The sequence below is a fragment of the Orbicella faveolata genome, unplaced genomic scaffold (genome assembly GCF_042242905.1).
Source record: "Orbicella faveolata isolate gen_17 unplaced genomic scaffold, um_ofav_v1 contig_3, whole genome shotgun sequence".
Classification (NCBI taxonomy): domain Eukaryota; kingdom Metazoa; phylum Cnidaria; class Anthozoa; order Scleractinia; family Merulinidae; genus Orbicella; species Orbicella faveolata.
Window position 1 is genome coordinate 9,950,001 of NW_028301558.1, and position 22,813 is coordinate 9,972,813.

At 40.8% G+C, this 22,813-nt stretch overlaps 2 protein-coding genes and 2 pseudogenes across 3 annotated transcripts in view; all 4 read right to left on the minus strand.

Annotated features, from left to right (window-relative positions):
- Positions 1 to 9,384, minus strand: part of LOC149106313 (melanotransferrin-like) — a 13,599-nt gene extending 4,215 nt beyond the window's left edge. Inside the window, exon 1 of the mRNA XM_089297349.1 lies at positions 9,177 to 9,384. Coding sequence (XP_089153475.1) covers positions 9,177 to 9,384 — 208 coding nt within the window. The remainder of the gene's footprint in view (positions 1 to 9,176) is intronic.
- Positions 9,385 to 12,785: 3,401 nt separating this feature from the next.
- On the minus strand, positions 12,786 to 17,673 carry LOC110065815 (beta-2 adrenergic receptor-like). 2 transcript variants are annotated; one of them, XM_020772983.2, is made up of 2 exons: positions 17,029 to 17,673; positions 12,786 to 14,215 (listed from the first exon to the last, which is right to left on the minus strand). In XM_020772983.2, the coding sequence occupies exon 2, from the start codon at positions 14,161 to 14,163 to the stop codon at positions 13,252 to 13,254; it is 912 nt and encodes a 303-aa protein (XP_020628642.2). In that variant the 5' UTR covers positions 14,164 to 14,215; positions 17,029 to 17,673; the 3' UTR covers positions 12,786 to 13,251. The 2 variants fall into 2 exon arrangements, with proteins under 2 accessions (XP_020628642.2, XP_020628640.2); XM_020772981.2 differs by having other exon boundaries at positions 16,982 to 17,673.
- A 1,485-nt stretch (positions 17,674 to 19,158) lies between these two features.
- On the minus strand, positions 19,159 to 20,231 carry LOC149106314 (uncharacterized; annotated as a pseudogene).
- A 405-nt stretch (positions 20,232 to 20,636) lies between these two features.
- Positions 20,637 to 22,640, minus strand: LOC149106315 (uncharacterized; annotated as a pseudogene).
- Between the last annotated feature and the right edge of the window lie 173 nt (positions 22,641 to 22,813).

A 22,813-nucleotide genomic window follows, 5' to 3' on the forward strand; every position in this document is an offset into this window, starting at 1 on the left:
ATTTTCTTCATTTTTTTTGCTAAACGTACAAAATCGGTAAAGAAAATGATTGATAAAAAGATGGGAAAATGTGGTTCACCGAACGTCCAAGATCGTTAAATCCAGGAAAAGCTATAGCAATGCCCATTTGCCCCATTTTTGTTCATTTTATTGCTCAGCGCGCGTTCTCGTGCATGACGTGGCGTGTGAATTTGCGCGCGTAATAAGGTTGCGCAGAAACAATTAGCGCGAACGTCCATAACATGCCCCTGCTGAAACTGGGGAATATTCGAGTGACCCTGCCCACTTTCCAAGATCCTGCGTGTTGCAAAAGATATTTGAACAATAATAAACACAGCCTCCATTTCACTTTAAAAACATCTGATGAGCTTTAAAAAAGAAGGAAGGTTGAACTTTTGAAGCCTTTCGTGACGTAGTTTCAAAACATAGTGTAGTTTCGAGGCAGTGAATGGCATAATGTTTGGAATAAAATCGTTCTGCTTTCAGTTTCGCTTCCATTTGAAGCTGATCGTTCCTGAAAAAGATTATTTTCAAAACTGATCACTTAAACACATAGTACCACAATTGTTTGCTTAAAGCCGGTAATACTGTTTTGTCGACCTGTTCAGTTAAACAAGTCTATTTTGGAGTGCGAGTTTTGGCTATTTATTACAGCTTGTGGGCAACTCTACGAAGATAGTGGTGACTTGTGTTGCGCTATGGCAAATTGAAATACCCCCAAATATTACTCGTAATCGCTACCATTATCTTATAAAAATTTGAACATTGAGCTATTGAGCCTGTTTGGGCTGGTCACAAAGGGGGCGGGGGGGGGGGAGGGGGTTCGCAAAGAAGTTAGGGCTATCTATGAAAATAAAAAATAAACAGAGATCATAGTCTCTAGCTAGAGCTGGTGGCGGTGGGCCTTTTCCGATTATGCCAGTAAAACTGGCATTTCATGCTCCTAGCAATTCCCGTTTTACTCCAAAATGCTCAAATTATGCTCGATTTTCAAAATAATGCTACTTTGGTTCCAGAAAATGCGCTGTTTTATTTCAAGTAAAACGTACAAACTCAGGCATCATGTGTGCTTATGATCAACTGAATTGTTCGTTTATAAAACTTCTGATACAAAATTTCCTTCTATGAGCTGCAAGTTACGAGAAGATGGCGTGGCACTGGCCGCCGCCATCTCGTTTGAGCAAGCGTGTGAACGGCCTCTGAAAGTTAACCGCCGACCAGTTAGGTCCAAACTTTTCGAGTCAGTTCAAGTGCACTCAGTTCATAGTTACAGTTACAGAATCGAAATCCTTTTCTCAAACACAAAAGCAAATCATCACAATGCTTTTGAATTCTAAAATTTAGCATGTAAAATCTTTTGAGTGCTGAAATCTAGACCAAAGTAATGCTAAATGATGATTAAAAAAATGCTAGCATAATCGGGGAAGGGCTAGGTGACGGACATAGATGTCATTCATCCAGGTGAGACTGAAATGAGAGGCTGATCAGCCAAAGATTTCTAGCATAGATAAATGAAAAGGACAGTTTGAAGAGAGACGACAAAATAGCTTTAAAAGTATCATTTTTAAGGCCCGTCAGACCTTGGAATCGCAAACACAACTTCCAGAAATGATAATGCGCCCCGACGAGAAAGACTCAAAAGAGATATGTAACAATGTACAGTAGGCCTTATGCGTCCGATGGCGCGATGAGGACTGGTGATGATGATGATAATAATGTGGAGGCTTTGCTTAAACTAAAACGCACCACCAGGCTTAACGGTTTGCATACATCGTTCTGATGGGCCATGGGCCATTTCACAATTGCGCAGGGAACAAGGGCGAGTTTTAAATTTTAACCAATCGATAAACTGACACCTCCACGTGAAAGATCACGTATAGAGTAGTCATTTGACCAAGTTTGATGCTTTTAGGGTTAACAAAGACCAAGTTATAGACCTTGAAACATGGTTCAAAATCCATTCAAACATCGCTAATGTTGAGACAGCGTCCCCCAAGACCACATAAACTCTTAAAATTTTTAATCATAAAAATTACAATTTCCTCGATTGTGATTGGTTTAAAAAACTCCTATTTTCCACTAATTCACTTGCCAAATTGTTATCGGACAGTTTGTTATTGGACAGTTTGTTATCGGACAGTTCAATAAGCCAATCACATTCAAAGTTGTAGTTTAAATCAACCAATCACATTCAAAGTTGTAGTTACGTGCGTGCGTGTGCGCGCTTGCTTTGGTGTTTTTGGCGCCTACTTGCCGGTAGGAGGCGCGGTGGCCTTAGAATTTTTACATCTCCTTTGTAGGTATTTTAATGCAATTTTTCCCCTACCTTCATAACTTGGTTATTCTTCTTTTCTCAGAAATTGTAATTTTTATGATTAATTGGTAATAAAACTTAGTGTTGTCCAATTCGGTCTGTAATCATACTCGTGATAAACAAATCGGACTCCCGCTGTGCGGTCGTCCGATTTTATTATCACTCTTATGATAACAGATCGAATTGGACTCCACTCAGTCCTATTACCATTACTTATCAGCTTTGTGACAACTGTAATATCCCGTCATTCACCTACCATTTGAAAGAGGCTTAGATGAAAATCACGTATGTTTTCCTATTTCTAAGAGTATCACAGAAATCATAAAAAATTTCAATGGGCTATTGTTTTGTCTTCCTCGACGTCCTCTTTGCGCGCCAGCCAAAAGATAATGTCAAAATTGACATATTCGGGGCACCGTAAAATCTCTGCAAAATCGCTGTAAATTGACATACTCTGGCACCATAAAATCTCTGTAAATTGACATACTCGGGGCACCATAAAATCTCTGCAAAATGTCTGTAAATTAACATACTCAGGGCACCATAAAATGTCTGTAAATTGACATACTCGGGGCACCGTAAAATCTCTGTAAATTGACATACTCGGGGCACCGTAAAATCTCTGTAAATTGACATACTCGGGGCACCATAAAATCTCTAAAAATTGACATACTCGGGTCATCAAAAAGAAAGCATATTTTGGCCCAGGGACTATGTAATTTCTCTTCCTTAAAATTCCGAAGCCATGTGCCATCGATTAACCACAAATCTGAGCGGACCAAACTCTGGTCAGTTGGGGGCATCGCAAAGAACGGCGAGTGAAAAAATAGGGGAGCAACGCGGCGAGAGAAAGGGAAAAAACGCCCTTGGACAAACTTAAGAAAAGCTTCTTCCGCCCACTTATAGACCGCCTACAGGAACCCGTAACAGGACCGCCGGCTTGTGCTTTTTAGTTGTCCGCAGCAGATGTGTTGAGAAATAATTCTTGCCAAAACGACAAACGAAAGCTAGATCGTCGACTGGAGATACTCCTTGCGCGAGCGAAAGGTGCTAAAACTCGACAGGTATCGACCGGCAAATCAAGGCGTTCTTACTCGAAGTGAAGCTACCGCAGTCTCCGAAGAAAAATCGGTCGAAGATAAATGATTCAAAATGATAAATATGATATCCGTGAAAAGAAGAAACTAATCAAACAGCCGGGCCCTAATAACACAACATGAAATGCCCTTCATAAACACGCTTGAAAGAAAGAAAGGTCGAGAGACCGAGAAGAGACCGAGAAGAGAACGGTAAATGTACAAATGTCACGGACCGTATTAGCCTTGCAGGCCCGTCAATCCCATTTTACACTGACTGCCATATCGCATTTCTCATTTGCGTAGGTAACGCTCGAATGTTGACATATCCTGTCAAAATGAACCAATCAGAGGGTATACCAGATCCTGGTATACCAGAACGACCTTTTTGTTAAGTTTGCCATTCACACTCTACAGGTAAAAGCTGTGGAAGATTGATTAAGTTTTTAAATACATCGACCACCGAGATTGCGAACAGGCTCCCAGTTGGGTTTAGTGCGAGCTAGCCGAATGTGGCTTTTGTGATCTAGGACGAGTGGGGCAAGCCGAAAGCGGTAAACGGCTCGCGAATTCTTTATTTCACACTAAACGGCTCGCTTCGCTCGCCGGATATTTTTCCCGCCCTCGCTGGGAGCCTGTTCGCAGGCTACCATCGAGATAATCTAATCAGCGCGTGTCGCGGGTCGCGGGTAAATTGTCGCGGGTTTAGAAAATTGTCGCGGGTCCAAAACATTTTTAAAAATATATATTTCGTATTTCAATAGCTTGAAAATAAGCGGATGATAAATTTTAAAGTTTTAGTTTATGTGCGCCCTTTTCCGCGCAGTGGGTTTTTGAGTGGGGCGCTTAAATGCGAAAATTGATTTGAAGTCCACTGAAATGGCTGGAAATGAATCTAAAACCAACAAACGTAAAAATAACTTTAATAATAATTTTAATTGCTCCTTGCTTCTGATATCTATGTATTTGTCATATGATAAACCACCACGAATATCTGAGACTAAATCGAATATCTGAGACTAAATCGCGAATGACATAATTTAAATCTCGTGAAAAGTGGGGGCGAAAGCCCTTCCAGCCCCTCCCCCTGCGCAGTGCCTGCCTTGTACCTTGTACTGGACATACGTCAGTCTGTCACTCTTCGACAGATGCCATTGATACGTTTCAGTGTCGAAGACTTCAACTTTAGAACTCTGTTCCCTCGTCTTTTTAAACTGTATACAGTTGTTTATATTTCGTGGTTGTCTATACTATCGATAAGCTACAAACTGCAAAACGAGAGAAGGAAGAGCTCAAGATAAAATCAATGGACTTCTCCATTGGATGGAAATATGCCACCTCAACTCCTGTTCTGCACTTTCTGCCTGTCAGATAGCAACAATTCATAGGCAGGACCCATATCAACATGTCCGTTGATCCCTGATATTTTGACAAAGTTGTTTCTCATGCGTATTGTGTGCAGTAATTCAATCGAGATTGAGTAGGGATTTTAATCCCCGGTTGTGGCCACCTCTCGTAAGCGACTGGTTTTTCAAAATACAAAAAGTTTCCATGTCAAATCACTACATTTAAAACCTATTGTGAGTGACCACCACTCGTAAGTGACGGCGACCACTTTTAGAGCTAAAAGTTTGAAATCTTGCGGTTTTAACCTCCTGTAAGCAACGACTTGACAGATAACAGAGAAAAAAATGGATAATAAGGTGTTATTCTGATCAACCCTTGTACATGTACATGAACAGAAGGTAGTTTATCAGAAGTGAACTATTTTACTCTGAATAAATACTTTTAAAAGATTAGATATTTTTGTGGCTGGTAAAATTACCTGGGTTTAGATGGGCATTGTGGGAGGCGCGATGGCCTCATGGTTAGTGCGCTCGTCTCCGGATAGAACGGTCCGGGTTCGAGCCCTGGCCGGGGACATTTTGTTGTGTTCTTGGGCAAGACACTTTACTCTCACAGTGCCTCTCTCCACCCAGGTGTATAAATGGGTACCGGCGAACTTAATGCTGGGAGTAACCCTGCGATGGACTAGCATCCCAACCAGGGGGGAGTAGAAATACTCCTAGTCGATTCGTGCTACAGAAACCGGGATAAGCTCCGGCCTGATGGACCATTCGGCTCGCATGCAGACTTTACCTTTACCATTTTTTTTAGATGGGCATTGGCGCACGGGGTACATGTATGTAAGTCCTTGCTGTTACCAATATTAAGCTAATGAGGCAAAATGTTGACCCAGTATGGTCTAAGCTCTCGTAAACCTCCTGCAAGCAACCACCTAGGCTTCAAATTTTGGGTATTCGTATACGGGAGGTTCGACTGTATGTCAAGTTAACAAATACAGTCGAACTTATATTATGCAGCCGCCTATTAAACGGCCACCCCCATTAGGCGGCCAGTTATCAAAGTCCTGATGAGGGCTTTTCTATTGTTTTTACCTCTATTAAGCGGCCAGCTCCCTTTAAGCGGGAACTACCCGTTTCCCGTAGGGTGGCTGTCTAATAGGGGTCAAATTGTAGTTGCTGCGCGTCTGTTCAGCAATTGATCACACCAAAATGTGAAAGTACAAAAAAGTGGCTCACAAGGTGATAGCCGAGTATGTCACTGATGTTCTTACTACATTTTGTCATGTCTTGTGTGATCAATTACTGAACAGATGCATGGCAACACGGAATCTATCTGTTTTATGTAATAAAGAAACCCAGAAAAAAATGTTGATGGTGTCATCTATTCTTGAAATGTAGATCTCTCCTTACTAATTGATCATAAGTAAGAATCAATATTATTGCAATGTGAGAATAATTTGAAAGATGATCTGTGAGGTCACTTAATTGTATCCCTCAGCCAAACCAATATGATGGTATTGCTGTTAATTAAAATGTACCTTGCTCCTTGATGTTCATATGCAAGATATTCAGCAATTACCTAGACAACTAAATATTGTAAATAAAGTACTATACATATACATTTGGTCTTCCATACTGATTTAGAAAATTTAATGGATTATTAGACTGGCCATCTGCACTGTTGAGCAGTTTGACAGTACATGCACTTGTGGTTGTGATTTACATGCATCTTGTTTTGTTACGAATGTTTACACTGTTTTCTTTCTTTCTTTCACATGCAGAATAGAAAAAATAACATTACAAGAAATGTGGAAATACTATCAAGCTTCAGGAGGCTATTACATTGTTATAAATGTATATTACAATTATGTATGTGTATATAGCACTGCCAAGATCAACTAATTTTATTTGATAACACTATATATGAATAGTTAGGAATAAATCATTTAACAAATGGTTAAGCATTAAGAAAGCTCCATTTGAGTCAACCAGATGACACAAAATATTCAGCCAAATTAATTTTTTACATCTTAGTTGATTTTATGCACTGTACATATGTACAATCTGGAAGCATTTTCAATTTATAGTGGACCTTCCTAAAAATGGAGAACAAAGGGCCAGGGCTGAGTGTCCATATTATGGAGGTGGTCATATTATAGAGGTACAGATTATAATAACTCTGATTTTGCTAGGACCAAATAAGCTGTCCTTATTGTGGAGGTGTCCGTAGTGAGAGGTTAAAGTGTATTTTACAGTTATGCAAACATGTTTTGCATCTGTTTCTGACCTACAGGTAGTTACAACCACTATTTTGACCCCCTTCTGAATTGTCACACAAAACCTGCAATTAAAAGGATCTTCTCCCTTAGCAACCATGAGCACCTTTGGGAAGTACCAGCTAATCTAATTGTTTATAAATTATTTTGAAGCTCTTGCAAGTAGCCATTAAAGGAGTGTGCAATATTTTCATCGTTCAAATGAGAGATTTGCAGGTTTCAATCTGAAACTTGTACATGTAGTTACCTTACCTGTTAATCCTAGACTCTCTTCCATGTATCAAACGCAATTATTTTTAGGATATTTACAACTGCTGGGAATACCACAAATGAACATTTACATGCCCTAGGCTTTTTGTATATGGGAGCTCTTTTTTTGAATTCTTAAAATGGCTGCAGGGAGAGCTTTGACAGTATTATTGATCGCTGATATTGCAGATTGAATTTTTCTTATTGCTATGATACATATATCTTGAGAGAGTGTTTTAATTCAGCTATTACTAATACTGTAGTATTAAAATAGTAGTATTAGTAATTGTTGTTTGTATAGTAGCGTAAAAAAATGAACATCAAGACTTATTAGTTTAATATATTATTTCTTTAGAGCAGTTTTCAATTGAGTGTCAAATTAAGTAATCAAAGAATACCTTTGGATTTGGCTTTGGTTTAACTATGGTGAATGAGATTGGTCGTATAGTCTAATTGGTAAGTAATTAGTTGTCTTTTGGTTTTACAACACTCAATTGAAAACCGCTCTAATGTACCTTCATTGATGGAAAGATATTACCAAATTACACTTCTGTCAATTATCCTAGGAATATCGAAGGAAACCAGAATTTTCTGAGAGCTCAAAAGGTCACGCCACCAGCTTGATCCAGTTTGTTTGTGTTTCTATCTTCTTTCCCAAGGTCCTTTCATTTGTGTGTCATAATTTTGATATGTGCAGCGTAAATCTCAATTGTTGGTTGCATAACTTTGAACTTCAGAATTTATTTGTTATTGTGTAAATCTGCCACAATCCTTATTTTGCTGTTTACAAAGCTCTCTTTGTAAGAAGTGTAATAAGATAATGTTCTGGTTCTCAATACCTTGCTATGTTACATGTTGATTTTACAGACATTATGTGTACTTTTGTTTGACCTGCTGTGTAGTTTATTTGTCTACATTATGCCAAGATTTTACGCAATATTCAGTTCGCTTTTTACAGAGATTTTATTGAGATTATGTCTTACAGCTTTCGCACTCGTTCCTTTTGTACAGGCTGATTTTACAGAGAAAATGTGGATGTTTTGCAGAGATTTATACTAATAAAATGCTTACATTTTACAGACATTATGCGTACTTTTGTGTGACATTGTGTGTAGTTTATTTGTGTAGATTTTAGTAACATTTTATGATATTATTTTAACTCAAATTTTACAGATATATTCTGGAGATTTTATGTTTTCAATTGTACAGAGATTTTCTCTCCTGCCCTTTTTACAGAGAAAATGTGGACATTTTACAGAGATTTCTTTAAATGCCATAAAATCTCTAAATTTTACAAAACATTTACAAGAAAAATAGCTACATTTCGTGGACATTTTATGCGATCTGAAAGCGAAACATTTACCACAATCTACAGACTTTTTATAGAGATGACAAAATCTCTGTAAGTGTGCAAATTTACAGACATTGTAATTTACAAAGGAAATGTTGACATTTTACAGAGATTTAACGAACTTTCGTAAAGTCTGTAAATGGTTCAAATTTTCCAGTGAGTTTGCGCAATAATTTCTGGATAGAAGAGTGCATCCATGTTTGTTTCTGGATTCAATATTAATCTTCAAGTGGCTGTTAGCATACAGTTGTATAAAGAGTTGTGTAATAGAACTTCCAACGACTCACGTGAAGAGTATACAGTACAGGTTTATCAGCTGGAACTTGATAAAAAGTCATTGCTACATGACAAGCATCAAAATTATGTCTAAAGGAGTGTTCCACATTGCTCAGTGTGCTTCACTCTCGTTTACCAGGTTCTTATGCTCACATGACCTGGTACAGATGTCTCTCATTGTAGGTGTTATAACTGTTTTGCCAAACCCAATACTACTTTGATCGGGACAGTGCGTGGGTCAGTTTACTGTTATTTTCTCGATGGACGCCATACTAGCAGTGAACGTACGTCCACCATCCATTGTCACTTGGTCAGCTTCTCCTTTCCCGATCTTATGGATGTTATAAACGTTGTTCACACCAAATTTGCATTCTGCGTTAAGACTGTCAATTTGATAGAATTTAAAGTTAACTGGAAACTTTGCAACAAGTTTTTCAAATGTTTGCGTCATCTCTCTGCATTTAGTCATTTCTGCTTCAGTAGCGCACCAAGTCATGTTCAGAAACGTCGCTGCTAGAAAACAAAACGGGACAGAAATTAGAAGTTTTCTACAAATCATAAGATTCAGTTGAACCGTTTCAAACTTAAGAAGGAGTGTCACAGAGACCGGGATATGAAGGGCATAAGACCGGGCCCAAGAATAGCATTTGATCCGCTTGAGCGGTAGACATCGTACGCACGGTGGGGCGTGCGCACGACGACGACGACGGAGTTGCGCAACATGGCGGCCATACTCCAGGTAAAAGGTTGGCAGAAACATGCAATCTTTGTTTATTTAAGAAATAGAAAACATGTACCATGTTTCTACCGAGTTAGAGAAACCCGAGTGGAAGTTTGGGAAAACGAGAAATGCTGTGGGAACACGCGCCGCAGGCGAGTGTTTCCACAGCTTTTTCGAGTTCTCCCAAACTTTCACGAGTGTTCCTTTAACTCGACAGAAAGACGGAGAACATGTTTTCTATTTCTTTTAGAAATCACCGCAACGAAAAAAAAGGAAAACAACTTGTTTACTCTGATCATCAAAATGTAAATTGTATACGCCATCATTACGTCAACAGCTCTTCCTACTTCTGTGTTTCTAGCGAGTATTAGTATAAATCTACCAGCAGTCTATCACGAATGTCGTTCTCTGGTTACGCTACTCTGGTGAGTAGCGTAGCATTGTGTCCTTGTTAACAAAATAACGGCCCCTTTTTGGCGTTTTCGAAGTGCCTGTGAAGAAGATTTAGATAAAGTTTGAACGAGTAGTAGATTCATACTAAAACAATTAGATCATTCACTGTCAATTTCTATGCGTGATAGTTGATTCGGGCTGCACCCTCGTCGACTATCACGTGATAGAAATCGAAAGCGAATAATCTAGTTGTTTAATGAAAACACGATTTTTAACCAATCAGCGAGCGTATTCTCTTAGGGCTGTTTTCTAAATCAATATATTTCATTTTGGACATCAATGCTATGGTCATTTGACACCTGTCAAAACAACGTTTCCGCTGCCCAGTATCACGAGACCATATCGTGGGTTCAAGTTTAGAGCTCATCAGTATTCTTCCTCACTGGCAGTTCAAAACAATTTTGGGATTTTTTGGTGATTAATAAAAAAAAAGGATACTGCTTAAACATTGTCAATAACAGATTATGGTTTCTTCAAGATGTTTTCAAGAACATTTTTAGCCTTAAGAATATTAAGCCTCAGCCGGAAAACAATATTCTTATAAAATAGAGTTTAAATGAATTATTATATGACGGAGAAAATCACTTCATTGTGATTGGCTGAGAGCAGGCCAATTTTCATTTCGTTAATTTTTAATTTGTACTGCAGTGAACACTAGCTTGAACAAGTGACAAGTCATCATCTTGGGCAAAAGCTAAAATTAAAAGAGAAAGCGTCGACACAAAATGCCACGTGATATGGGGTACTAAATTCCTCGATTAACAATAATTTTGGGAATGGTCCGTGCGTACTGAAAACCAGCCTTTTTCTTGCATTTAGATAAGCAGTGATACCGGACAGGATTCCAGTTGGTACTCGGCATTTTTAATGCTGCCATCTATCTTAAACGTTGTGAAAGCTAAAATCAGCTATGAACGGCAGAACTCAAACTCATTCTTTACTTTTATTTAAAATTTGGTAAACTATGTTATATACACTCTCACTCTCTCTGCCAAGCAGCAGCCCATGTATCGGTAATCAAGGAATTAACCTGAAAAGATTAAGCTTTTGTCCTGAGCGGGCGGACGAATTGCCTCTGTTCATAACGGTGTCAGGAGACTGAATAGTAAGGTGGCGTAAGGAAGTGGGGTTTCCAGTGTAAGCCTTTGCTCTAGTATTTAGAGCTCTGGGAAAACCTAAAACGGTTTTCATATAAATCAACTTGACGTTAATACTTACCGGGGTAGTACGCCGCGAGAATTAACATTTAGCTAAATTTGGATTAGCCTGCTGTTTTTTGTTGAGCGCATACTGTCTCTGCATCTTTTGTTCTCTTTGTAAAATACCTCTTTTGGTTTATTATTTTTTATTTTCTTTTTGTCCTTTTATAATGACATGCCTTAAGCAGCCAGGTAATGTCACCACCTAGCTTGTGTCGAAGTTAGGATAGCTATCCTTGACAAAAACTATAATCACGTCCTTGCATACGGCTGGCGCGCGGGAAATTTGAAATTACCAATCAGGATTCAGCAGGCGGGAAAAACTTTACTGTCCTGACGCCAATGTAAGTTAACAGGAAAGGCATTGAAATCAGGCATCATTTCTCGCTGGACATGGCATTAGCTTTTCACGAAAAGGGATTTACAGTCCCAAAAACCATATCGGATTGTAGAAAGTGGAAAGTATGAAACATTTTTTTGTCTCCAAGCTTCTAATTTGGCGCCAAAAATGGGTCGCCGGCGTCCGGCATGGCAACTCGCTTGTAGCTCGTCGAGTGTCGCCAGTTAGGATAATAGTTGTGTCATTTTGAACAAAATATGCTATTCTTCGTCAAATTAAACCCGGAATTCTCAAGTTAACTATTAGAAGAGGCCAACGCAACTTTAGCATTGTCTTCTTTCTTGTTAGCTGCGAAGAAAATGGCTATTATCGTGTCGTTTCAGTAGGTCAGTTTTGACTGCCGATAGTACTGCGGGCGCAACCGCGGTATTCAAAGATTCAACTTATTAGCTGATCAACGTACAAATTTTGTTTGTTGGTTTGTTTGTTTGTTTTGGAGCTACTTTTGAGCAAATTTCTTTACAAAAAGCAACTTTTGACATTTTTTGAGCAACTTTTGAGCAACGTTTTGCGAAATTGAGGGCTTTCTGGGGCAACTTGTGGAAAGCCCTACCCAGGGGTACTTCCAGAAAAATTGGGGGAGGGGGTGCGGCCCGTTTCCCAAAACTCCTACCCTATTTATGACCAAAATCTGCGATTTTCCCTACCCTATTTATGACCTGACCAAAAATTTGATTCCCTATTTGTGACCTAACCCTCAAATCAATACCCTGTATCAGACCTGCCTAATAATTAGTTTCCTAGTTTAGACCAATGTTAAATTGCCCTAAACATAATTTATGAAGGTCTTTTGTTGATGGTCCTATCGATAATGATGAAAAAGTAGCTTCTTCTCAAAAAAGAAAACCCGTATCAAGACTAGAGTGCAAACATTGTGCCCTATTTATGACCAAAAGGGCTAAAAAACCATACCCTTAGGGGCCGCGTACCCCCCCCCCCCCCCCCTGGGTTGCAACCCAGTTAATTATCCAGATACTCCCAACTGTAAAAGCACAATTTACCCAGTTTAGACATCTACTTAGCCAAGATTTTGGAGCGTTTTTCTCCCATCTCCAAAGCAAATAATTGTTTTATCGACTAATTGCGGTTCATCTGACGAATAAAAGGCAACCGGAGTACCGCAATTAGGAATGCATGACATATGGTTTTATGCACAAATTAAAGAAAGGTATTATTTTTGAGTCACAGCACAAAGAAAAAACAACAAAGTAAATTTATAATCCTGTAAATTAAAAAAACATCTTTTCTTGGGAATCAACTTTGAAGGAAACTACTTGACGAAAGAATGCCTCTTACACTATTTTTACTATTTAACTGCAATCCTGGCTAAAAGGTCCTTGGGCCGCATGACCGGCAAAATACCAATTAATGACGTATAATCTTAAAAGTACGAGGTCGTTTTCTAATTTTTCAATCCCCCTCCACCCCCTTCTTTCCCGGAGTCTCGGTCTCTCGGACCCGCGTTGAAACATTGTGTTGCGTGCATGAGGGAGGGGAAGGTGAGGTAAAGGCAATTTCTTACCAAACGATAAAGTGCCCCTACATGTTTGGCCTGGAGTATGCCAGTCTTTTAGCAAGTCTATACTGGCCTTATAAAATCTGTCTGCATGCCACCTTAAAGTCATTAAACATTCTCTTAATTGCCCTCCAGAAGCTTGGCATTCTGAAAGTGTATAATACTGGATTGAGGGCAGAATTAAAAAGGCCAAGAAACATAAGGCCTCGGCAGATGTGCTCGTCGATTTTAGGTTCACGATACTTTATAGTTTCAACGACAACAGAGGGAAGCCAGCATAATGCAAACGTGCCATAAAATAGAAAGATGGCCTTGGCAACTTGTTGTTCCCTTTTGCGAGCTGTTATGTATGCCTGCCCAGGCTGAACCAGTGCTGCTTGAGCTCCTTGTGCGAGAAGTGACTTGTTGAACTTTCGGATGATTATAAACATGCGGATATACAAGCCGAGCATGATTAACAGCAAGAAAACACCCATACCGGCAAATAGAAACAAAGTATACTCCCGCTGATCCCAAAAGGGAATTATCAACGAGCTTATCACTAATGCCGTCAACCATATCAGAAAAATGGAGATCTTCACGGCTTTACCGCTAAAAAGCGCTTCTCTCTGCAAAGGTCTCTCTAAGACAATGTATCTCTCGATTGTGAGAGACAACACTGTGAGATTGGAGGCTTCAACTGCCAAGACGAGAATCACATTAACTGCGATAGAATAGTTCGATTTGTTTGAACCATTTTCTTTCACCCAGTACTGAAGGGCCCAAATAGGCTCAACTACAAGGCCCATTATCAGGTCAGCTACTGCAAGGTTCACCAGAAGGTAATTGGCAGTCGTCCGTAGTTCTCTAAATGGGTCCTTGTACAAAGCTACAACCACCAGAAGATTCCCTGCCGTAGTTATTACGGCAAGCGCGATAGCAATGGCCATTTCATGAGTCATGACTTTCTCGGGCAAAAACGGATGGCTTTCAGGGTGTGCTGTCATCTTGCTAACGATAATCAGTGCCAGCAATTATGCTAGAACGTCAGCTGCAGAACTGCAACAAAATGTCAGAAATATATTAGGTGGAGCCATCGCTTTGGTTACGGGGAGGAAGGTGTGTAATATGACACTGTTGTTTTTGAGGGAAGCAACAGATTTATTTTATTTTATTTTTTGAGTGCTTTTTTTTAGTAGCGTATAAATACGCAAAAGAATCAAAATATATCAGTATCTGTTTTATAAAACAGAAAACAAACAGAAAAAGAGAGCACCATTTATTTATTATTGTTTTTTTTATATATAAGCTTATTTTAACGACGTGCGGTACGGATCAAGTTTCGTGACCTTTCATAATAAATGAGCGGTTCCGGACGGAAAGTGCGAAGTCAGCAAGCTTCACTTAACGGCAGCAATAAGGCTAATAACTATAACGCTGCATAATAATAAATAGGTGAACGACATAAAGATCGTGTTCATGAAAAATAATGACTTGGATATTCCCAAGCAAGATATTCATAAGCAAACTTATATTGCTATTCAAATGCGTGTTGTTGCCCATCGTTGAGAATGCAAAAGTTTATAATTAATAATAAACAATTCCTCTAGAAGATAAGGCTAATTTAATAAGCGATACATTCGGTTGACCTAGTAATATTTCCATACCATAGACGAGAAAGTCCATTTTAAACTTGTCCGCAGTGTTCCGTAGCGCGATTTGTTTAACATATATCCAGGAAGACCTTTGATTGGCCGAATTAATACTAGAGACGAATTATCCGTCAGAGACGAAAAATCCGCCTGAGACGGATAATTCGTCTAAGTATAAATTCAGTACGAAGACGAATTATGGAGCAAATTTCGTCTGAGACTGATTCGTCTGTTAGCACGTCTTCAAGACGTGCTAACAGACGGATAAATCGTCTTAGACGGATGATCCGTCTCTAAATTTATATCCAGACGGAAACGTAGACGGGTTTTTGACGAAGTCTCCACATGAGAGGGACTGGTTTCTATATTTTCGCAGGGTTTCCTGGGATGCCTATTTCAGGATGGCGTACAGTAAGGCAACTGCTTCGTCGAAAAAGAACTGAAAACAAAGTTGACTTGCACAGATTAAGACACGGACGTCTTCGCGGAGGTTATCTTTGATCCACAATACAGAGGAAGTGATTACACCGTTGGGTGGGCTACAGTACCGGAACGTTTGGCACTGAAGAAGGCTCGGACATGCGCTTCACAGAGGATGTTCGTCTCTGATATGCCGCCATGTCTAATCCTCTTCTTCGCCATTTGTTTGTCAGCAACGCTACGAGTGCCGCCATGTTGTCTTTGATCTCTCGCTAAGCTTCCACTCGGCTCAACACCAAAACATCCGTCGTGTAACACGCGTAACGCGTAACGTATATGTCGACAAAATATTCGTCAAAATTCGTCTTCGGATTTATAGTTAGACGACCTATCCGTCTGACGGATAATCCGTCTGGACGGATAATTGGTCTCTAGTATAAATTCGGCCAATCAGACCTTCTTGGAACCCGAAGGACGATATCATTGCTCCTAATTCATTATCGCCCTCGTAACTATCGATCGAGTCCACTTGATGCTTATTCCTTACCATTTCGGACTCTCTAAAGTTGTGTTTTGGTTCTAAGTACAGAATTTTGCAGTCTAGTAGAAAACTACGACACACGACGTCGTGTTTGTTTGGATACCACGATCACAAAATAACTTTCTAATTAACAATTAGATTATGAGCTCGAGATTTCTATGAGGTGATAGTTGATGATGCCGGAGGCCGAATCAACTATCGCCTCGTAGAAACCTTTTCGATCAGGCATTAGCATTTCGTTTATTTGGAGTACCTTTCGCGATATTCCAACGTTAATAGTCCTCCATCCTACGGACTTCGCATTAAAAATGTGGTTTTGTATACACCGTTCACCAGTCGGGGATTAACTAGCCTTAGTTTGGCAGTGGAAGTTGCCTTTGTGGAGAGGTGGCCGTTATAGAGAGATTAAAATAGGAATGAATGTATGGAGCCGGTCTGCCGGGATGAAAAAACGGCCATTGTAGAGAGGTGGCCATTAGTGGAGGTTCGATTTTATGTACTTATCGATATATCGTTCGCCACACGTTTCGCTAAAATGGAGTAGCGTTGCGTGACGGCTCGCAAATAAATTTTCAAAACGCCACCGTCAGATTTCGTATTACAGTTCAGGACATATTTTTATAGCTTCCCGCCGAACCTAGACTCGATTTCCACCGGGCTCCTTTCCCGAACAGCGGCTGGTATTAAAATCGAGCCACGAACAACCCTACATTTGCCTCAGACTAGCCCTTGTTGCTCGTCATGCTTCTGACTCGTCACGCCATGTTTCCTGGAAAGACACTGTGACGATGTTTCGTGGGAGAAAACAAGCGGCTAGTACGTAGTCTGGCAATGAAACTCACGTCATGGAATTCTTGCCGTAGTTTACTTTTAAGCGATGTAACGTTGGATTGACGGAGAGATTGCCAGGCCATTTAAATCTCAGTTGCAATGCATGTCTGTCTCATACGTCCATCTTCGCTTGTACACGCTTTCTCCGTTCAATGATGTTAAAACGCAAGGAGTACAAACCAATTATAAGACCGGCGATGTCTCAGTTATTCTATCAGACAGCTATATTGACATTACGTTAAGTTTACAGCGACCCGACGTTTTCTTTACGGCGACGTTTGCTTATTTTAATAAGCAAACATCGCTGTAAAACTATATAAACTCGCTTAAAATTATGGTAAAGATGAATATCAGGAAGATAACATACTAAAACAAACTTGCCTGTACAATAAGGCATAACCATGCTTGAATCTTCCAAAGTAACTAACCTGTGTTGCAGACGTAAACGGGGAAGGAGTAAGGGAGGCGAAAACGCAATGCGTTCTTCCTCTCTCCCAGTCCCCGTCCGTTTATCCATGCTCGACCACCCTCCCCCTACCCGTCTCCCACGTTTTACGCTCGGTACTCATCAAAGATCTACGAAGAGCTACAAAGCTAGGAACAAAAAACACTCCAAGCAGTGCAGGCCACATTCCCACATTATAAGCTTCGTACACTTAGTAGTTAGCGTAATTTTTGTCAACTGCGTGCCACTCGCTCGATTTTCGAGCGATGACACCACTCGAGTTCAAAAGGATTGCGTGACTTACGTTTGTCACGATCGCGTGATGAGCCCAAAAAGTGTCTGCGGACCGGCAAGTAAACACATTAATTTGCTTGAATGCGGCAATGTGTTTAGAAAAGAAAACTTGTTTTTATAACGGGTTGAATTAACACTTCATTTGTGGTGTAAATCGACAAAAGACCTTTAGTGTGCTGCAAATTCAGTTCGTAAGACTTCCCAAACCGGAAGTTATTCAAACATATAGCTAGTTTTCACATGACGTCACTAAAATGAGAATCATACTAGGGCCGCGAAGCGGCCTGAAGTTATAATTCAAATTATATGAACAGATGAAGTGAGAAATATATGAGACAACAAATGGTAGGAAATTCCCAGTTAGTGCTTCAAACCACTTTTTAACGCCATCAGAAGGGCGAACCCCCCTAAAGAAACAATAAAAGGGGCCTGGGTATACCCACAAGGCCCTGGGACCTAGACCTCGTGGTCCGGTGATGCTTCGGTGGCTTTTTGACGCCATGGAATAGACAGGCAAAAGAGAGACTCCATAGGAGGGAGGGAAGAAGGGTGGGAAGCTCATATATTTCTCACTTCATCTGTTCATATAATTTGAATTATAATTTCAGGCCGCTTCGCGGCCCTAGTATAATTCTCATTATATTTCACAGACTCCGTTCGAAATATATGAGTCAACAAATGGTAGTTTTTAACGCTGCTACTAAGAGCAATAAAACAGCCATGGTTCCACATAACAAAACATTTAAATTATATATACATATTATATATATAAATCAAAACTCAACAGCAGAATAGCTGAGTTTACAAGTAGATCTACTTTGAGGATAAGAACCCAGTAGCAAAGTCTGAAGTAAACAAGGGTTTATAGTAAAATGTTCTGAAAATTGAAGAAGATCATTCGGCCATTGACATGATAGTCGACAGCGGGACAAATGCATTGACAGCTGCCGTCGTAGATGCACCACGCACAGAGTGAGCTTTAAAAACGTGACTGTCTATTCCTGCTGCACTCATAAAGGTTCGTAGCTAACGCCCCAACGATGTAGAAGTGACCAGTTTGTGGGGGCTTTTAAATGAAATAAACAACTTATCGGGAAGATAAGACGGGATAACGGGTCGAACGTTCCTGGATGATTTTAGATATTGTCTAAAACAATCTATGGGACAGAGCCTCTTGCCTTGGTCAAAGCGGGCAAAAAATGCTTCCGCTGGTTTATCTGCACTGCCAGTTTTTCTAGGGACGGTGAGTTTGAAAAAATACCCCTTCTGGAAGAACGCTGAAACGTCTGAGATCCAGGGAAGCCAAAGCGGAAATCCGTTCAGGACAGGTTAATGCAAACAGGGTGACTAACTTCATTGAGATAGCTTTAAGTGATAGGGTGCTGTTTTTCCCCAAAGAAATCATGTATTTTATCATAACATCAGCATTCCAGGTATGGGAATACCTGGGCTTTGGAGGACGTTTATTGGGAGCTCCTTTAAGGAACCTAGTAACGTAAGGATGCTGACCCATTGAAAAAACCGTCTATCTTTGGATGAGTTGACGAAATAGCAGAGCGAAGGACGGTAAGTGATCGGTATGCTAAGCCTTCGTTAAAGAGTTCTTTTAAGAAAATTAGAATGTCACTTATAGATAACGAAAGATGATCAATTTGCCGTCTAGTGATACGACGAGGTGGAGGTTCGAGTAGCTGCAATGAGTAGATCGGCAACGTTTGTTGGAATGCCTCCAGCTTGGAAACGTTAGTAGAGATGTGAAACACGGCCAAGTGAAGGCGAAGATACATTGGATGAACTCGGTTCAGGTCGGTCGGGTCCGTTAAGAGGGTTGAACCGTTCGGTAGCAATACTGGCTGAGATATAGAAGTCTCAGCAGAATCAGCCACCAGGGCTGGGCTTGCCAAACTGAAGCAACGAGAATTATTTCCGTTTGGTCGATTGTTACCTTTGTCAGGGTTTTGAATATCAGATTGAAGTGGGGTGGGGGGGGGGGGGAGGGGGGGCATAGCCCCGTAGAGGAGCCCAGTTTATCGTAAAGGCTTTGTGTAGATGGCTCCAGGGTTGGGTCTCCAACTGATGTAATCCGTGAGTTGGTTGGTTAGACGACTCACAAGCAGATCCGTCTGACAATTCAGCAGAAAAGGCTCAATAATTGTTGGGACCAACTCCCACTCGCTCATGTCCTTGAATTCTTTGGACTCCTTGTCCGCTGAGACGTTGCCTCTTCCAGGGATGTGAGAAGCTATCAAAAGGATGTCTCTTTCCCGACACCAATCCCACATCTCTAAGACCAGAGTCATAAGTTGGGGGAACGTGTACCCCCTTTGTTGTTGATGTAAGCGATGGCGGTAGTGTTGTCTAGCCAGAGAGATACGGTTACGTGAGACTCACCTTTGAGACAGGTTTTTCAGTAAAGCCAAAAAAGGACGCCTTTAACTCTAGATAATTGATGTCTTGGAGAGACTGTTTTGTGACCATCCTTTTGCACCCCAACCTTTCTTGGATGCGTCAGTTGCGATCATATCCGGCGGAGGAAGGTGCACGGGATTGCCGTTTGCATTGAGAGTGTGTTTCAACCACTAAGCACGTTCTACTTTGGCACTCGGTGACAGGGCAATCAAAGCGTCGTAAGTCTCCTGGTTCATTTGTACGCCTCTTATCAGATCTGACTGCAAGTGACGAAAGTGTAGTGGAGCTCGCCAAATGGCTGCTCTCGAGGACTCTAACAGGCCTATTAAACTTGCTAGGTTTCGCAATTTGATACTTTGAGAAACGAGCAGCCGGCGACAACAGTCTAGAATTTTGTTGGCCTTTTCTGCCAGGAGTGATATCATCATGCACATTGAGTCGATTTGGAAACCCGGGAAGGTTATCACTTGTGTTGGAATCAGTAATGATTTCTTGGGGTTTATTTTAAAACCTAGGTACTGAAGGACAGTCACTACCAGCTGAGTATTTTTCACAGCTACCTCCGTTGTGGCAGCCAAAAGAAGAAAGTCGTCCAGATAAATAAGGACTCGAATGGCCTTCCTCCTCAGGAATGGGGCAACAGGTTTTAGAATTTTCGTAGAAATTCTGGGGGCTGAACATAGGCCGAATGGAGCTTCAGTGAACTGGTAACATGTTCCCTTCCAAAAGATGCGAAGGAACTTTCGGGAAGACTCGTGAACAGACACAGAAAAGTAAGCATCTTTTAAATCTGTACATATTTGTCATAAAATCTCTGGTAAAAGCAACGTCTTTAGGCAACTGAGGTTTTCCATCTGGAAATGCTCGTTTACAATGAACTTGTTCAAAGAACGTATAACCGGACGCAAAGATCCTTTTTGAATACAAGAAACAGGCGGCTGTTAAGAAACTGTCTCTGGTAAACGGGGGCTTATGTATGGCCCCTTTTTGCAATAACTCGTTCACTTCCTGGGATATTAGGAGTGCCTCCTGACCCGATGTTTGGATAAATGGTGGAGACTTTTGAAAAGGAGTTTTGAGGAAACTTATATTGTAACCTGAAACAATTGAGAGAATCTGCGGGTGCGATGTTACGGTTCTCCAAGACACCATGCACTCTGGGAGTCTGGCTGACGTCCCTTTTGGGGAGGGGGACGAAAAAGCCGTTTTTTGAACGAGGCCCTTAGTAATTTGACTGAGATTTAGAAGGGTGGGAATACCCAGTGGATTGATACTTGTTAAAGGTGTCTCCTCGATGTCTGCTTTGAGACTGGGAACTATTACTACATCTAGAAAAGGATTTCCCTGTAGTCTTTGCCAATTTTTTTGGAACCCCTTGACAACTCGGCCTGTTTTGAGGCCAAGAGGGGGAAATCATCTCCAAATAGCCATGATGTTGCATTAGGCAGAGGTAGTTCCGCGAGGTTTGTCCTCGAACGGTTTATGACTGCGAGGACTCTCTGTCGTTTCAGGATAGACAGTTGAGCATTGGCTGAGCCTAAAAGGCAAAGAACTCATTGTTCAAAAGCTACTTTAATTTCCTCATAAAGTGGAGCTGAGTCATTTTCGATACAATCATGAAGGCCACAAAGTGGGCCCGTGGTAATTAAGAAAGCACACTGAACATTAAACATTTCCTTATGCCTTTCTTGTACAAACTTTTTCACTTTAAATTGTTGCTCGAGTTTTAGAGCAGAGAGTGCATCCACTTCAGGAGTCGCCCAGTCATCCAAAATAACAAGAGATCGCTGGTAAGATAAAATGTAATTTTCTCCAAACTTGGGGAAAGAAGCTGATGGTTTCCAGGAGGTTGACTTGGCAACTGGGTCGAACAGCCCATGATCATTCACTAGATTTCGTTGAGTTTTCAGCTTCGTCAGATGTCTTACTAGACTCTGTTGGTGCCTTAGTAGGCGCTAAAGGTGCCTGAATAGGCTCTATGGGTGCCTTAATAGGCTCTACGGGTGCCCAACGGGTGTAGTAGCAGCCCTAAAAGACGCTTCGGTCGCCAAATATTTGTTAATCCCAAAGCCTGACGTTTCATTAGCCTTAATCGACAAAGCATCATCATCAGTATCTGCAATAGTTTCTGGCTGATTTGCACGGGACTCAAACGAGTCTCTTCGGTTGGAAAGACGTTCAATCGACTGAAGAATCTTCTGAAGGGAATCGTTTTCGTCCTTGCGCCGTTTCGGCGGGGACCCTTCATGATGTACGTTAGGCGACGAAACAGAGTTTTGGCGGGAAGATGGCGACCGAGAGCGATACCTTTTTCGCGACTTGTGTCTTCTATGGGACATGTTCAGCGATTTTAAATATCCCGAAGAGCGACAAATATCACCTAAAAGAAACCTACTGTGTAAAAACACAGAGGCAAAGCCTAAAAAACGGTTAGAACTTGTAAAAAAGCAGGGCAAAAGCAAAATACTTACCGAATGGTTTGAAGCACAAGGAAAAAAGCCACCGAAGCATCACGGGACCACGAGATCTAGGTCCCAGGGCCTTGTGGGTATACCCAGGCCCCTTTTATTGTTTCTTTAGGGGGGTTCGCCCTTCTGATGGCGTTAAAAAGTGGTTTGAAGCACTAACTGGGAAATTCCTACCATTTGTTGTCTCATATATTTCGAACGGAGTCTGTGAAATATAATTCAAACTACAAAACTATTGATCCTCCTGAGATTTTACTTTAATGATGTATAAGAGCAACTGAAAACTAATATTCATACAAATTTCTGTTCCGAATGGGTTCTTGGTTTTGTAATACACTACGCTTGAATTTCTAAGCTTTTGCGTGACGCGGCATTCACATGACGGCCTAGAGAGCTGTCATGATAGTTAAAAAAGTGACTTATTTCGGGGAACTTGGTTATCTGAACAGTTCATGTCTTAGACAAAGTATTATTTTACTGTTTTAGAGTTCCTCGAGGGATAAATTCACGCTTTTGTTGCAAAACGCAGTGACAGATGTTTCTGTTGGTTTCCGGCCCTTCATGTTGGTGCCCATCCGTATGGGCACCAGCAAGGCG

Bases quoted from the DNA above. Each gene is read 5' to 3' on its own strand.
- LOC110065815 (XM_020772983.2), bottom strand. From the start codon at position 14,163: ATGACAGCACACCCTGAAAGCCATCCGTTTTTGCCCGAGAAAGTCATG.